The following is a 16,890-nucleotide window of genomic DNA, read 5'->3' on the forward strand; positions in this document are numbered from 1 at the left end:
TTTGAGGGGGGAGGCTCTGTGTTGCTTTTTCACCAATCTATATTGTAACCCTGTGGCATGGTCAGTATATGATGTTACCATATTTATTTAACTAAGGGAAGAATGTGGTCAAAAAAGAATATTGTAGAATCTATACAGAGACACTCTGGATTCATGCCAATTTTATTTCCAATATAATGCAAAACAGAATAGGATTGCAGCTTAATCTTTTTTAATGTAATTTTTGTTTGTCTTGTTTTGTAAAGAAAACTTTTTTGGACCGATGGAAACACCATTAATGTGGCAAATATGGATGGCAGCAACAGCAAAATACTGTTTCAGAATCAAAAGGATCCAGTTGGTAAATATTACTACGATCACTCATTTTCATGTAGAGTTACTTTAGTGCAACTTTCTCTTAAATGTATGATTTTAAGGAGAAAAGTAGGTGACAATGTTTACTGTTTGGCTTGCTGGGTCACAGCTTGTGCTGGACTGAGAATGAGGAATCATGGGTAATCTGGCTTCCAGATTTCAATTTACTATTGTATTGTTAGAATTGCTGTATGAGTTGTGGAGATACTCCAAGCAGCATGTGAGTTCCATTCTGAAAGGAACAAGTTAAGTGGATAATCAGGGAGGAGGGCAGTACAGAAGCAAGTACACAGCACTATGGGTGAAAACCAGTGGTGTTTGTCTGTTAATGGAATGGACACCATTTACAGAATGGATTTCTCTTCGCCCCTGCAGCCCCATATGCAGCTCCAAAAACTACTCCAGAGGTGTAGGAGGTGGTGGAAGAGCCTGGGGAAGTCATGCTGCACGAGTGGAAGCCTCTCATGTGACATGTCACCTTAGTTTCACAGTAGTATCTTTTCAGTGCCCCGAATCCAAACTACAGACCAAATTTAAAATTCTCTATCCAATAAATCATTCTTGCCAGACTGATAGCATTGATTTCAGCTCTTGCCATTCTGTAGCCAGCGACAAAAAGAGATGAAGGAAAATTTCTCTCTCGTGTTTCTAGATTGATGTATCCATGGTTTTTGATTAATATATACTGTTGTTACTAGCAGCTACCGCTCAAACATTTTATCATTATGTAGTTCTAATAACTTTCTCCTGAATGCTGAAAATTATTCATATTGTCATGTACTCTTCCAATTGTATGATACAAGGTCAGATTTGTTTTCTTCTAGAAACTTAACATTATAGCATTCTTCATTTCTTCATCTCATCATTTATTATTGCTTTATAGCATCATGTTTGACAAGCACGGCACGTAATTAACAAGATTATCGTAAATATAATGTGCTTTTGAGTCTGAGAAGTACCAGATAATCTCTTTGAATGTTCTCAGAGTTCTAGGAACACAAAATGATAAATTATTTCTAAATGTCTGTTTTGGGGAGATAGTTTAATTGACTTTTTATTGCTAAGTCCTAAAATATTCACTTGTGATCTATATCACTTAGAGCTATTTTAATGACGCTCATTCTTTCCATGGTCTGGTGATACATGAATGATAAAAGAAACAGTGGCTCATTATTCACACAGAGATAAAAGGGTCAGCAACATTGAAATTTTAACCAAGACACAATCAGAGCATTTCTTGATTACGACATTTCAAATTGTACCCAATGCAGACTAATACGTTGTTTTTAACAATTCTTATCTGCATTATGCTGTCTGTTTTATGTGCAGGAGGTAGAGTAAAATCATGAAATCTAAGTTGGGAAGGTGAAAAGTGAGCTTAATAGTAGTGTGGGATGGGAAAGGGATACTCTAGAGGATTACTGCAGGAGAATGGTAGGGGTTTGGCTAGCAAGTTAGTGTTTTTAACAAGATATTAATGTTTATTGCAAGAGTATGTAGCGCACAAGCTTATGCAGTTACTTTATTATAATAATAATAATAATTTATTATTTATACCCCGCTCATCTGGCTGGGTTTCCCCAGCCATTCTGGGCAGCTTCCAACAAAATATTAAAAATACATTAAAACATCAGTCATTAAAAACTTCCCTGAACAGAGCTGCCTTCAGATGTCTTCTAAACGTCAGATAGTTGTTTATTTCTTTGACATTTGGTGGGAGGGTGTTCCACAGAGTGGGCACCACTACCGAGAAGGCCTTCTGCCTGGTTCCCTGTAACTTCACTTCTCGCAGTGTGGGAACTGCCAAAAGGCACTCAGTGCTGGACCTCAATGCCCAGACTGGATGATGGGGGTGGAGATGCTCCTTCAGGTATACTTTAATATAGCATTGTCTTTTTAAATAGGTATCTACTTTGCTAACTTGTTACTTAAATACCGGTTATTTAATGCTACTATTACTACACCAAGACAGTTTTGTGGAACCTTTTAAAAACCCCTTTTCCAGATTGCCCTTCTATTTACTCCACCCCAGTTAAGCCTCACGAACACTGTCACTGCGGTCTTTCATTGAAGTTTCTGTTTCAACTCCTACTGACCTATTGAAGCACATGTCTGGTTTTGCTGTCCTGGAATCTTCCTCTGGCTCTCTCACCAAACACCACAGCCTAGCATTGCGTGTTCAGACCCAGAGACCTCCCCCTTAAATAAAGACACATTTGACTCAAATTTTAGTTTTGGTTTTTGGCAGAATTTAGGCCACAACTTTATTGATTACAGAAAAGTGAGTGGTTGCATAGGCTCTGGTTTGACTAGCTTCCTACACCCTTGCAGGTAGCGCTGACCCAGAGCTCTAAAATGGGTCAGCCAAGGGTGAACACCTGAGGCAGGTGAAAAGCCTGGGAGCAGACTCTGTTCACTCCCCAGATGCTCCCCTGGACTCAGGCACAGGCACAACCTTTTCGGGGGTTGACCAAACCAAGTTGAGTCCCTGGATTCCTTTAACGGAATACCCTTCACATAGGGATGGCGAGACCGTTCTCCCATCCCTATCACCTGAACCAGTGCCTATCCGCAACCTTACAAGTTGTGATGATTTACTACGCGGCAGGTGAAACCCAAATGGCAACAGCCAATCAGCCAAGTGGGGGAAATTCCTGCCGTGCTCCTGCGATTGACCTTGCTATGAGAGATGACACAAGACGGCATAGCAAGGTCAATCGCAAAAGGCCCTAAAATTAGGGAGAGGTGGGCGGGTGTTCCGATGCACGAGCCAAAAGAGGAAGCTCTGGGACACGTGCATGGGTTTATATAGGTCCCTCGATCCGTTTAGACTGCACCCCATTGGCCAGATTACACCCAGCAACGAGGGACCTACCAATTGGGTGTTGTGGCTATCCAATGGACCCACCTACAACCAGGAGGTTAGTCTCCAGGTCTCACCGCAACATGTGCCCTCTGTTAGGGAGGACACGATTTCCCAGCTGCCTATCACTCCTTGTCCCTCAGCACCATAGATAGGTTCTCCTCTCCTTTCTTCATCTTAAAACAAGTAATTTAGTTACCTCCAGCTCTGGATTTAGGGCAGTGCAAGTGCACAGGGCACCGAGCCAAAGGTGTGCATTATTATTATTATTATTATTATTATTATTATTATTATTATTATTATTACTACTACTACTACTACTACTACTATTCTATATTTATGTGTACCTACTGAGAAAATTCATTAAAAAGCAACTGTACCAAAAGGAATTATTGTGAAAATGAGGAATATTTAGTGGGGGGACTCCAAATTTTGTTCTCATTCAGGGCGCCTTATTACCCCAGCAAGTTTTGGGGCCACCAAGCCACTCTGCCTTCCTTTCAGGTCTTTGTTTTCCTCCCTCCTTTTCCTCTGCTGTCTTCTTCTTTTGGCTACCCACCAGGAACACCGAGCAGCAACCAACACTGACTGACCTTTGTCTGACTAGCATCCAGACTTATATTCACTTCTTCTGGCCAGTCTAGACAAGCCCTAGCCAATCACTGTGCCTAACTAAGAATTCTAAAGCTGCAATCACCAATCAGAATATGCACACCTTTGTTCCTTCTTTTGCATACTGGCAATTCTATCTCCAGCCCCTCCTCAGTTGTCAGTTAATGTCCCCCAGGGACAGTTAAACCAACTTCCATCTGACCAGACAGAAGACTTTGCCCACCAAGCACATTGCAATACAATAACAGAATACATTACACAATACCCATTAAAACACAGTTTTGAATAAACAGGATTTCTTTGCAGGTTCATGGCCCTATGTCAAGAGGTTAGACCTAGCCTTGGTAATGCACTGATTAGTCACATCCTGGTTAGTCTATGTGGGGCTGCCTTTTAAGACAGTTTAAAAACTCGAACAGGTACAGAATGCTGCCACTTGGTTGCTGCTGGCTGTTAGGAAACCAGAGTACATATGATACTAATACTGTATCAGATGCACTGGTTACAAAATCAAGTAGATCTGTATTATCTGGCAGTTCTGAAATGCAAGAATGAAATCTGCCCAAGGTGTATTATACCATCAGCAGTTACATTGCTTTGTTCCATATATTTTACTTATTCTGTATGGAGTTAAATACCACGGGGATAGGGTTCTAAAATAGTTTTCTTTAATGTCATCCAATATTAATCTTGGCAAGATCTTTATCTGCATTCAGTTCGGTTCTATGCCTAAATCCTGGCGTAAATATTTCCTTACCCACTTCCTCATAAATGTTCCTGGTGTATTAGAATTGTGACTTTGAGGTGCTGTGGGTAGGTTGCTTCTGTGTCCAGTAAACTGGAAGTTTTTCAGTTCTTGATGGGGTTGCATTTCCCTTAAAGGATCAATTACATATTTTGGGGATCCCCCTGGATCCAGTCTTGTCACTTGAGGCCCTGGTGGCTTCTATGGCTAGGAGTGACTATTTTTATCTCCTGTAGGTCCAACAGCTATGACCATTCATAGATTAGGGTAGCCTCAGCAATCAGTGTAGTAACCCTGGACCACTATAGCTTCAGTAATCCTTGCCCCTGAAACATTACAATCAATTGGTCTGCTATGGTGCATTCTACATAGGACTACCCTTGAAAATGGTAGGCAAGCTATATTTGGTACAGAATGTTTTTGCTATGATTTTAAGTGGGTAACAAAAAGCGAGATCCAAAAGGAGCTGCTTGAAAGAGCAGCATAGAATGTTTGTTACCTTGCCCTATTGTACGAAGATGAGCTTTCTAATAGCGTTAGTAAAGCCACAAAATCTAGAATTGTAAAGAAACAATAATTTATTTAATATGAAATCTTTCTTTTATTAGAGTTCACTGGATTGATTTTTGTTTTGAGAAAGAAAGTGTTCAATAATTGAGTGGTTTATGTTTTTTTCTTGTTGGTTTTTAAAATCTTACTTACTTTGCCAGACCTTATAATCATAAGCAAATTTTGAAATACAAGTGCATCATAATCTTGTCAGAACACCCATCTTGCATTCTATGAGTGAGTACTGGTACTGAGTGAATAATTGCAGCCTTCAGGCAGTTTCGGCTGAATGAATTTTGCTGCTCTTAAATAAAAATAAAAATTCAAAGCTAATCCATTGTTTAATACTCCTAATTTAGATTTATTGCTTGATTTCAGAAGTATTAAGAGCAAAAGCTTTATTCATTAATTAAATGAACTCATTAATTAGAAGTATGTGGTTGGAGTCATTAATTAAAAGTATTTTCCAGTTTATATTTCCCTTTCCTGTTGTGAGTCCCCCTGCCCCCGTAAAATCTGTTTTCAAATAAACATGTATCTTCCCTCACACATCTCAATCTTCCACTATATATGTTTCTTACACTGTGCACTCTTTATGATATAGAGTGACTGTAGTGGTGCATAGAATGCAAAAATACTGGCCTAGACCAAAATTCTGTGCCAACAAAAATGAAGTTATTTAACCTAATACTACAAATTCAAAGTAATCAATTTCATATATCTTTGCTTTTTTGAAATAAGTTATTCTATGGATAGGGTCCATGAGCAGGACTGTGGTCATAGGCCAATTCCACTGTAGGAAGAAGGGGTCAGTTTTCGTTCATTCTTTCTCCCCTACAGTTTCCTGAAAATGTGCCTCCACGAAGATGAATCAGTCTAGTCTATGGCACACAGGTATGCAAGGGGATGATGCTCCATCCCCTTACTACTGCACTGAGCCTCCACTGAATGTCAGTCTCTGGAGCCCTTCCATTCACAGAAGGGACAAGCACCCATTGCCTGCTAGCAGTGGAGAAGAGTAAGGAGCTATCCTCTGGTAGTCCTACGATGGCAATATTGCTAGGCCTCCATCTGACTGCGGTGACCCATAATGAATTTTCCACATATTTCTGATCTGGTTGTTAAGGAAGGGAGGAAGGAAAGAAAAAAAATTTCCCCATGCTCTCTGCTTGTGTGAGACAAATGTAGAACTGAGAAGAACCTTATACATCAGCCTTCACAAACTTGGCACCCTCCCAGTATTTTAGATTACAACTCTTATCAGTTCTAGCCAGCATCAAAACATCTGGGAGAGCACCCGTTTAGTGAAGGCTGCTATACAGAATGCTTGCATAGTACTATCAGGTTCTTATCCTAAAGTGTAATTATACTGCTACTGTCAAAATATGCTTTTATATCATGTTTTCTGTAAACCTGCGGCCTGCTTAGTATTCCACTCTCCATTCCCCCCCTAAAAATGCTAATCTAGAACACAGCAACAGTAATTAATACTAAGCAATCATAGTAAGTACCTTTTCTAGAAAGAATTGTATGGTGACCATGTGTTTACTCAGAACAGTAGACAACATATTGTGACACTCTACCCCAGTCTCAGAGTGATACAAGATTCCAGGGGTTCTAGGCGATCACCCTGGGTTCCTGTTTCTTTTTAGAAATGAGGCATAGCAGAGACTGTGGTGTCTTTAAGATATATGATTTATTTGCACATATATACAACTTGAGCCTGTGATGCTGGGGTTCACAGCATCAACACTCCATACGGTCTTTCTTTCTCCCATAGCCATAGTGTTATGTGTGCTGGCGTAGTTGCTTGAGAGCAAACAGGCAAACAGGTTGGTCTTTTCAAGGCTTTATTATCTGTCCATACCGTTCACAGTACAGATCGACTCAATTCCATGTCTGCTCAGTCGCTAGCAGAATCCGGGAGTGGGCAGTCCTTAAACTTTCCCCAGCAGAGTAGTCTTTTGACCCCCATCCTACGCCTCCCCTCTCTGCACGTAAACCAACTGCGCAGAGAGGGCGTGGGCAAAGGGGGACCTGCCTCCCCCCCCGCTTTGTTCATGCTCGGTGCTGTGGCTCTCCCTCGTCTCCTCTGAGCCCTGCACCCTTTCCCCACTGGAGGTGTGGCTTCCTTCCTCCGCGGAGGAAGTGCTGCTGCTCACGATCTTTGGAGGCTCCCTGTAACCCAACTGCCCTGCCACCTCTCGCCTCTGAGCTGATGGCAGTTCCCTGACGCATAGCCTTGGATTCAAGTAGAAATCAGCCATGGCTCTCTGTCTCTCTCTGCCTTCCCATCCTGCAGCTTTTTGCATCCAGCTTCTAGCTCATATAACTCCTCTCAACTATGGCTTTATCTGTTGAGGGAGGGGGCTCTACCCATTTGCCATCTAGCATGAGCCCTTTGATACTTTGTTGTTTCAATTAGCTATTAGCATTTGTTGGATCCAGGGATTAGAAGTGTCTGGCATTCAGTTTGGCACGTCAAGCCTTGATTAAATTCTAACACTTAAAAGGATCCAGGAATTTAGAGGTCTAGCACTCACAAACTCACAACACTATTCAGCCAAATAAAAATTTAGCTTGCTGTTTGCCACAAACAGTTCCTTACTTTTTAGATGACTTAAAATTTGTGGATAAATTTTGCTATTGTGTAAGCAATAAAAAAATAATGCATAAGTTTTAAATTGTTTCAAATATGCTTCATGTATTGTATTTTTTCAGGTTTATCTATAGATTATGCAGAAAATAGGCTTTATTGGATCAGTTCAGGAAATGGAACCATAAACCGATGCAATTTAGATGGTGGCAGTTTTGAAGTAATAGATTCAATGAAAGAAGAACTAACGAAAGCTACAGCCTTAACCATTATGGGTAAGTAAACAGCTAAATAAGCATGTTTGATATTCAGCATTTCATTTTCCTGTCAGCCTTTCAAAGTAACTCCCACGTTGCTCTGAAAGTACTTTCTTAGTATAATTTTTTGAAGTTAGCATCTTTTGTTTAAATTTTTTGGTTTAAACTATTGTTTGATGGATAAATTTCCATTGAGCTATAGTATAGAAATCTTCTTTTAAACTAGATGGTTTTAGAAACTTCGGAAGTTAGGTGATTTGGGGAGTGCATTATTTTTATCTGTGGGAATCTCTCTGCTCCATAGTGAATATAACGTTATCAGTTACAGCCCCTTTCCCATATTTGTAACAAACCTTTCCATAACTCCCTTTTTGGTATTGTGGAATATGCGGCTTTTAGTATTTAGCTGTGCAAGTAAGTCAGGGCTGCTATTAAAGAACCAAGATCAGTTTCTAGAATTGCTAGTTTAGGACTGGTACAGGTATACCATGCCTCATCCATTAAGGACGGGGACCAGAGGTGGAAGAACCTAGGACAGCTCAGCCGGTAGAGCATTACACTATTAAACTTAGGTCTGTGGGTTCAAACTCCACATTGGGCAAAAGATTCCTGCATTGTAGGGGGTTGGACTAGATGACCCTCATGGTCCTTTCCAATGCTAGCATTCTATGATTCTTGCAAATTGCTTGATATAAATACTGCTCTGAACAAAACTGAGGGCGGATCTACATTCATGTTTAACGCTAAAAAAAAAGTTAAGGAATGGTTCTGATAACCATATAGCCCTATGACGTTCTCTAATAATGTGTTTTTAAAACGTGACACCAGAACGCTCTGCAGAGCAACTAGCTATCATCAACTAGGTAGACCTTGTGGAAAGGAAGCCAAAGGAAACCGAATGGGACTTTTTCTGTCTTGATCTTTTAGAATGATATTTCTAATACTGTTCTAATAATGTTTAAATTGTGAGTGTAGATCCAGCCCCAGAAACACAGACACCCCACCACACAAGCACACAAATTTTTAAACAAGTAATAACAACTTTTGGGGGGGGGGTTGTTATTAAGGAGGAGACTATAGCACCATGGTATGCTTCAAATGAATTTCAAATCCTCATTACAAATCCTGGCGATGTGGCACCCTTGTTAGTAACCATGGCTTTAGCTGGTGTAGCCACATGATAAATTGCTGCTGGTCACTGGAGGTGCTGCAGGCCTTTCTTAAAGCTCAGAAGAGCGGGTAGCCCACTCCTTGATATCTGTAGTTCAAGGAAAAACCTTAGGATTTGCAGAGCTTGATGAGGGATCTGGTGCTGGTAGGTCTATGTTGGATGGACCAGGGAGTAGGTCCATTTCCTTAGAGCTGCTGCTTTTCAGGGACTCTGAATCCAAGGACTCTGTGTGTGCGGCTGTGACAGGGACAAAGGATGTTCTGAACATTGTGCAACCTTCCTACCTCATCTTCTGTAGGAGAATGCAGGATAGCTGGCTGCTGGGTTGGTAACAAGTAGGGTTTGGGGGCATGTTGGTGTCAGGGGTGTCAGTGGTTCGCCTCATTGCCTGTTCTGCACTTTGGGAGTGGAAGTAAACAAGTCAGGGATGGTCATTTAATTGGACTGGTTAGGCCATAACTAGGTGTCACAGCTGCAGATACAGTAAAGGAGGGTCAAACTGACATGATTTTTAAACAAAAGGTTTTGTAGCTTGGGCATTTATATCTAATGCAAAGACCCATGCAATTATTTATAGCAATTAGTAACGAAGTATGTATAATTTGTGGTGGTTTGGCCAGTAAAAGTGGTGCTTCTGAGGAATAATCACATGTGACATGTTATTTTAACCCCACCTGCATCTTACAATGTAATACTCTGTAGTATCTGGAATTGACAATGACCAGCAGTATTGGAGCTGATTTAAAAACGACCGGAAAGAATCCATTACTCTTATTAAGAATAACTATGTGTGGTTTTGTATGGCATTGCAGTGATCCACTGATGAAACCAATCTGCCTTATGAGATTTATTTATACAAAGTTAGAGGTCTGAGCCAAGTTTACCTTTTGTTTTCTGTTATTCATGGAGTTTGAAGAACTGCAGAATGCTGCTTAGACTAAATCAGGCTTCCTCAACCTCGGCCCTCCAGATGTTTTGAGACTACAATTCCCATCATTCCTGACCACTGGTCCTGCTAGCTAGGGATCATGGGAGTTGTAGGCCAAAAACATCTGGGGGGCTAAGGTTGAGGAAGCCAGTTCCCTGTATCCACAAGGCAATTCTCCTCATGTGCTGCAACTGAAAATGACATAGCCATGTCATGTTCTTCATTGTACTATGAAGGACCCTGTATCATGATGTCATCACATAGCACATTTTCCCAGCTTTAATGTAGTTTATTGGCAGCCACTGAAAGGATTAGGAAAACAATGAGGTGATGTCACAACAACATAGTGTAAGTGATCCTTCGCATTACAGTAGAGATGGGGAAAGGGATCATGAGGATATACTTGTTAATCTCAAGTGCAATGGGTTCTGCTTCCCTGACTGGAGCTGACAGACAGGGTAGTAAAAGCAAATCACTATTTTTTTTTTAGTTAGTTAAAAATGTGAAACTGGAAATGTTTAGAGTTTGGGTATTTGGTTTTAATCAGGGTTGTCAAACTGTGATCTGTTGCCTAGTCAGTGTTTCCAGACTGTGCTCTACTACTTACTCCAACTGCTAATTTTGCCAGCCTCAGAGATGGAGGTGGTAGGGGGAGAGTCTGTTGTTGCTGTGTTTAGTTTCTTCTGCCTGCATCAGTGAGGGTGTGTTTTTATTTTGGGGGAGCAGAGAACTCAAACAAGCAGTGCTGCTGGTGCCAACTACCAGACTCTGCTTGCACCACTACCAGACCCATTTGGTTTTCCAGCACTATGGGCACATATGAGCCTGACATTGGCACTGCCAAAGAGGAAGGATGAAAAACTGAACTATTTTAAATTAATAATGATTATTACTTGTTGTCATGGGAGCTGGAAATGCTTTTAAAACTTAGGGTATTTTTTTAAGTTTTAAAAAACAATTCTGCAGCAATTCACAATGCCTGGCTCTATGAGAAGGAGGGTTCCTTTGGCTCTTGTTGAGAGCCCAAGTGCTTGGGAGCTGTTGTTGGTGAAGAATGTGTATGTGTTTGTTGTTGTTTTAAGTAATATAGAGGAGGAATGAGGAGGAGGATAGACAGCTCTGCCGCTGTAAGAAGTAGGATTGGTGGTGGCTGGGGATCCCTGGGTCGTGCTGAAGACCCCTTGATGTTTGGCACTGGCCCTGCAAATTGTGATGGGTACTCCGATGGTGTTTGTGCAGGGGGAATGGTCTCAAGTTCCATTGTCAGCATCACCAGTTAAAGAGCATAAATGGTAGGAGGACTGCATGCCAAAAACGTAGTTGCCAGACAGAATAGGGCAGCACTGTGCTAGGCAAATTAATGGCTCAACTAAGTCTAAGCAGCTACTTAAATTCATATTCCCCCAATAGCTGTTTCAGTAGCTACCGTTCCTGTCGCTTACTAAGTAAAATGGTGAAACTGCATCTACATATTCAAAAGTGCCCACTTAGCCCTTAAAATTATTGTGCATTCTGCTGCCCATTTTTTTGTAAGGAGAACAGCCTGCCCTCATGCACCCTTTGCCCGAATCAAACTCCTCTTTCCAGATGCTTGGAAGCTGTGGCTGGATGGCTGCGTGGGAGCCCGTTGAAGTTAAATCCTTTGAAGACACAGGTCCTCTGGCTGGTTCGGGGCGACATGGGGTTGGGCGGCCAACTCCCATCTCTTGCGGGGGCTCAGTTAGTGCCAGCGCCTTCTGTCAAGAGCTTGGGTGTAAGCTTCGACGCTTCCCTTTCCATGGAGGCGCAGGTTGCAGCCACAGCAAAGGTGGCATTTTCCCATCTCCGCCATATTAAGCAGTTGGTCCCTTACCTTTCTCACCCTGATCTGGCCACAGTGATCCATGTGACGGTCACCTCCAGGCTTGATTATTGTAACTCACTCTACGTGGGGATGACCTTGAAGCTGACCCAGAAACTCCAGCGGGTGCAGAATGCCGCAGCGAGGCTCCTTAGGGGGTCCTTGCCGCAGGATCACATTCATCCAGTGCTTTACCAACTGCACTGGCTCCCAGTGGAGTACAGGGTCAGGTTTAAGGTGCTGGTTTTGACCTTTAAAGCCCTACGCAGCCTAGGACCCACGTACCTACAGGACCACCTCTCCTGGTATGCCCCATGGAGGACCTTAAGGTCCACAAATGACAACACAACAAGTCACAAAGTGGTTACATTGGTCTCAACTAGGGCCAGGGCCTTTTCAGTACTGGTCCCAACTTGGTGGAACGCTCTGTCACAAGAGACTAGGGACCTGCGGGACTTGACATCTTTCCACAGTGCCTGCAAGACAGAGCTGTTCGGCCTGGCATTTGGTTTGGACTCAGTCTGACCCTTATGTTTTTCCTTCCCTTACAGTTTTGATCCATGGGCTACTTTTAAAACGTGGCTGCATTTTAAATTGCATTTTAACCTGTATTTTAAATTGGTCCCCCCCCCCCCATTATGTTTTTACTGTAATTTTACTGGTGTTAGCCGCCCTGAGCCTGGCTCTGGCCGGGGAGGGCGGGGTATAACTAAAATGTATTATTATTATTATTATTGTTATTATTATTAGCTTTCCTGGAGAAAGATGGAGGCTAGCACTATCTTTAAGGGATTTTTCTTCTCACAAATATATCATCACTGAAGAACAATTAGCATGGCTTGCCCCACTTTACCTGTTATGGGTGATCAGGAGTAGCCATGGGGAGGGGCAGCATTGCAGATCTAGTCTCTTGGCAGCAGCATCACTTTTGCATGCAGGGCCAGTGTGGGGACAGGGCAGGATAGCAGATGGCCTCTGTATGCAGAGAGGAAGACCCCAGCCCAGCTGGTGAAATCAGCAATGAGTGGAGATAGAATGATTCACTCTCTGTTCTTCCTGAGTTTTGGCCCCTCTCATATGTGAGTCCTGGGGCAGTTCCCTTCAGTTCCACACACCCCACCTAAAAAAAGCTCCACTTCAGACATACTGCATTTGTTAGCAAGTAGCAATAAAGTTGAGAACCAACACCCTTCTTCCTTAGAAAGGCATCGTGATTTAGGCATTGATTTGGATTTTCTTAGACAATCTACATTTGGTGAACAGTGAGTCATTGTGAGGTATGCAAAATCAATGCAGGTCACAGTGGATTTGCAAGGGGCAGGGGGGTCTTCTTTGGAGATGTTCTTTACTCTTGTTCAAGCCCATCCCACTGGTGACTAAAATTAACGTAAATATGTCAAACAAGCTTTCTGTTAGTTAAGTGATAAATATAATATATTTGAACAAATAAACTAGGTACATGATTGATAAAATATGATACTGACCATGCAAATTAGAATTAAGTATTGTTCTAGTAGTCAAACTTTCTGAAATGCACGCATCAGCTGTGCACTTTTATATACTCTTATGTAATGTAAAATTGTTTTCATTGTGTACCATGCTGATTTTAACAAAGATTTAATGGAAAGGTCCCCTGTTTTCCTCCATCTCATTTTCTGTGATAACCATGGCCAAAGGCAAAAAAGTTCCTTTCCAATTCTTCATGTTTGTTTTGTATATGCACCAGGATATGCATGCATCCTAGCAAAATTGGCATAGGATTTGATAACCAATAATTAAGACTGTAACTACTACATTAACATACATTTTTTATTGAATACAGAGGCAAACAAATGACAAATACTTTGAATACCTGAAGTGTTTTATTTATTTCACACAGTATAGAAATGTAGAAAGTTGTAGCTTACATTTTAAATTAACTGATGCATACACTATTATATTATATTATATTATATTATATTATATTATATTATATTATATTATATTATATTATTATACTTCCTCTAAACAGATATCCATCTACATACTCTTTAGCAATTCAATGAGTCTTGAACTGGTTATAATGACAGGCAATATTCACTATAACAAATGTTATAAACGGCAAACCCAGAAGTATATTTTTGGGTTTTTGCTGCATGCAAATGCGCAGAAGTGTTCTACCGCCGCTTGTGTGTGTGCAGAAGCAGTCCCTCCAGTTGTGGAAACCTCAGGATTCAACCGCAGCTCCAGAATGGATCCTGTCCGCAACCAGGGGTACCACTGTACACCTAAATTTTCTAACTGCCACAATATTCTTAAGCACATTAGCAGTAATAAATGAAATATATCTGGGCAATTTGTCCAGTTTTAAGTACAGTATATGGTTGTCATCTCTTAAGGATTTAAACAATCATTAATGAAAATTAATACCCCATCAGAATCTGTATTCAAAGTATTGTTTCAACTCTTGAAGGAAAAGATGTATCACTAAGTACAGAAGTGTTACTGTATATATATTTGTGTGTGTGTGTATTTGTGTGTGCGTGCTCTCATACACACAGGTATATATATACACACACCTGCATATCATTATAAACCAACTGCAGTAATAAGTTTTTAATTAGCTACTGGAAAACACTGTTGGCATAAATTGATTACATATTTTTAAATGTAACATAATACTTAAAATATTAAAATAAAATAGTATGTGAATAGCACAGGTAGGTATTTTAATTTGATCTGTCTATTCTAATATTGATACACTTTAATATTATGCAGTTAATCAACTATTTAAGTGAAAACAAATGTTAGTGCTTAAGAATGTGTGAAGGACGCTTAAAAAGTATACAAGTTTTCTGCTTACATAGCACACTTGCTGCCTGTACATAATAGATGGAACTTAAACTGTGTTCTTCTGTGTTTTCTCTGTTCCAACTGAATGGGAACAAACATTGCTCTTTAGCTTAAGGTTATGTATTTGGCAGGTGAGCATAGAAAATCTCCTTTTGAATAACTAGGCTCTTTTATTTCTTTACTTCTTTACTTTACATTGAAATGTCAGTTTTCCTGGTTCCTCAAAATGTAGTTGATTGCCTATCCTTTGTGTGACTGGAACTTTTAGTTCCTGAGCTTAGTCAAATTTATTAATGGTTTTCCCCAATATGATGAAATTACAACTTTTACTGTAATTAAAGAATAGTTGTACAAAGGAAATGACATTGGCTCACAGTTAGATTTTAATGGGATTTATGCAGCCTAAGAAGGATTTTAGCCATTGTCACTGAAAAGATGAAAACAAGATAACAGCATGTGGCTATTTTTGAGAATTCTGTTTTGATTTTTTGAATTTTTTTTAATTGTATAGGTGCAGGAGACTGCAAAGAAGGCCAATACTCTAAGGGCTAGTGATGAGATAACCCTGTGCTGAATTGTCTTCTAATTCTAATGTCTGTTGTGAAAAAATGATTCTGTGATCTGAGAACAAAGATAACAGGATTGTCTAATTACATGATTGGAATTAGCAGGAGAGGTAGGTGGACTAGAGACTATTTACTATTTGTGCAAATAGCAACTATCTTAATTAGTAGTGCAATAGGCAGAAGAGCCTCACCATTACATGTTCCTTTGGGGTATGCTGAACTGAAGAAGACATGTTGCTCAGATGGCACAGGGAAGCTCCCGGTTGTGGAGTTACCTGGTATAGGACTTGACAAGGAGCAAGAATTTTGTTAGGCCCATTAGTTGAACGGTACTGTGAATATTCCGCTTATTAATTGCATAGGGAGCTACTATTTGAACACTTCTTTGTATGATTGAAGTCAGCAGAGTCTGACTCCTGATTGCCTCACTTTTGCAATGCTAGAACAGTGAAGGGTATGGCTAACATCCTAAACAATATCTAGCAATGATCCTGACCACAGCAAACATAGTCTCTGATTGCATGGATTTTGGGTTCCCGTTACAGCATTTATACATGGGTAGCCTAGGCATGCAATAAATAAATAAATAAATAATACAGTACTGTGAGTTTTGATCAATCATAAATAATGTAGGAAGGGTGAAAGTGTTTGTTATAGCAAATAGAATTTGTCTTAGTACTGGAGGAGGATAGTGTTGCCTAACTTTTTCTTTATTTGCATGTTGTTGTTCTGTATCCATCTAACAGAACTGGGCCAGGCTTGATGATCTGGTCCATAATTAGAAATTCTCTTTCATAGATCCATTGTTTTATTTAATGCTGTTGCTGTCCCCATCTTATGTCCATGCCAGTGGCTGTAAAAACACATTCATTGTACCTCTTCAGACACATTTGCAGTAATAATAATGTGTATAGAACAATCTTTTCACAGAATCATTGGTTTAGGAGACGCCATTATCATTTTATAAATTTATCATATTGCACAGGAAGTGGATGCCATCACATTTGAACTTAATTATCCTGTAGATCTGTTTAAAGTGTTAGAGGGGGGGAAATGCATTTGTTATTACTGTGGTTCAGTGGGGCATTCACAATGTATGCACAAAGCATCTGTATAGATTCCTAATAAACACTTTGAATTTCTGTGCATTATGAGTAAGAAAAGAACGAGTCTGTGCCATTGGTATATATGAAATGATGTGATACATATATTTGGGCTCCAATCCTATACCTACTTGCCAGGTGATAACCCCCATTGAACTCAATGACTGGGATCCAGTTGATGCCCTTATGCTCACAAAAGGGCCTTTGATCCACTGGATGCCTACTCCAACAGAAAAAGAGGGGAGGCATATTTTACTGATTCCCCCTCAACCCTGCACCCCCTGAAAACCAACTTCAAATAATTGGGTGGTTTTCCATAAGAGGGTGACATAGGGGAGAGGGAAAGACAAAATGACAATACTCCCCTCCCCTTTCAGCAGTAGACATGTCTGTTGGATCAAAAGGCCACCCGTTACACGAGTGCAGTGGGAGATATTGCTGCATAGACATGTTTAAGATTGTTCTGTTAATCTT

The 16,890-nt window shown here is 40.6% G+C and overlaps 1 protein-coding gene across 3 annotated transcripts in view; it reads left to right on the forward strand.

The window, feature by feature from the left end:
* LRP1B (LDL receptor related protein 1B) overlaps positions 1 to 16,890 on the forward strand; it is a 764,381-nt gene that overhangs the window by 619,467 nt on the left and 128,024 nt on the right. For all 3 annotated transcript variants that reach the window (XM_083581632.1, XM_083581633.1, XM_083581634.1), the window contains 2 exons: positions 246 to 340; positions 7,845 to 7,994. In XM_083581632.1, the coding sequence (XP_083437758.1) occupies positions 246 to 340; positions 7,845 to 7,994 (245 nt within the window). The remainder of the gene's footprint in view (positions 1 to 245; positions 341 to 7,844; positions 7,995 to 16,890) is intronic.

The sequence above is a fragment of the Podarcis filfolensis genome, assembly GCF_964270895.1.
Source record: "Podarcis filfolensis genome assembly, chromosome: 1".
Taxonomy (NCBI): domain Eukaryota; kingdom Metazoa; phylum Chordata; class Lepidosauria; order Squamata; family Lacertidae; genus Podarcis; species Podarcis filfolensis.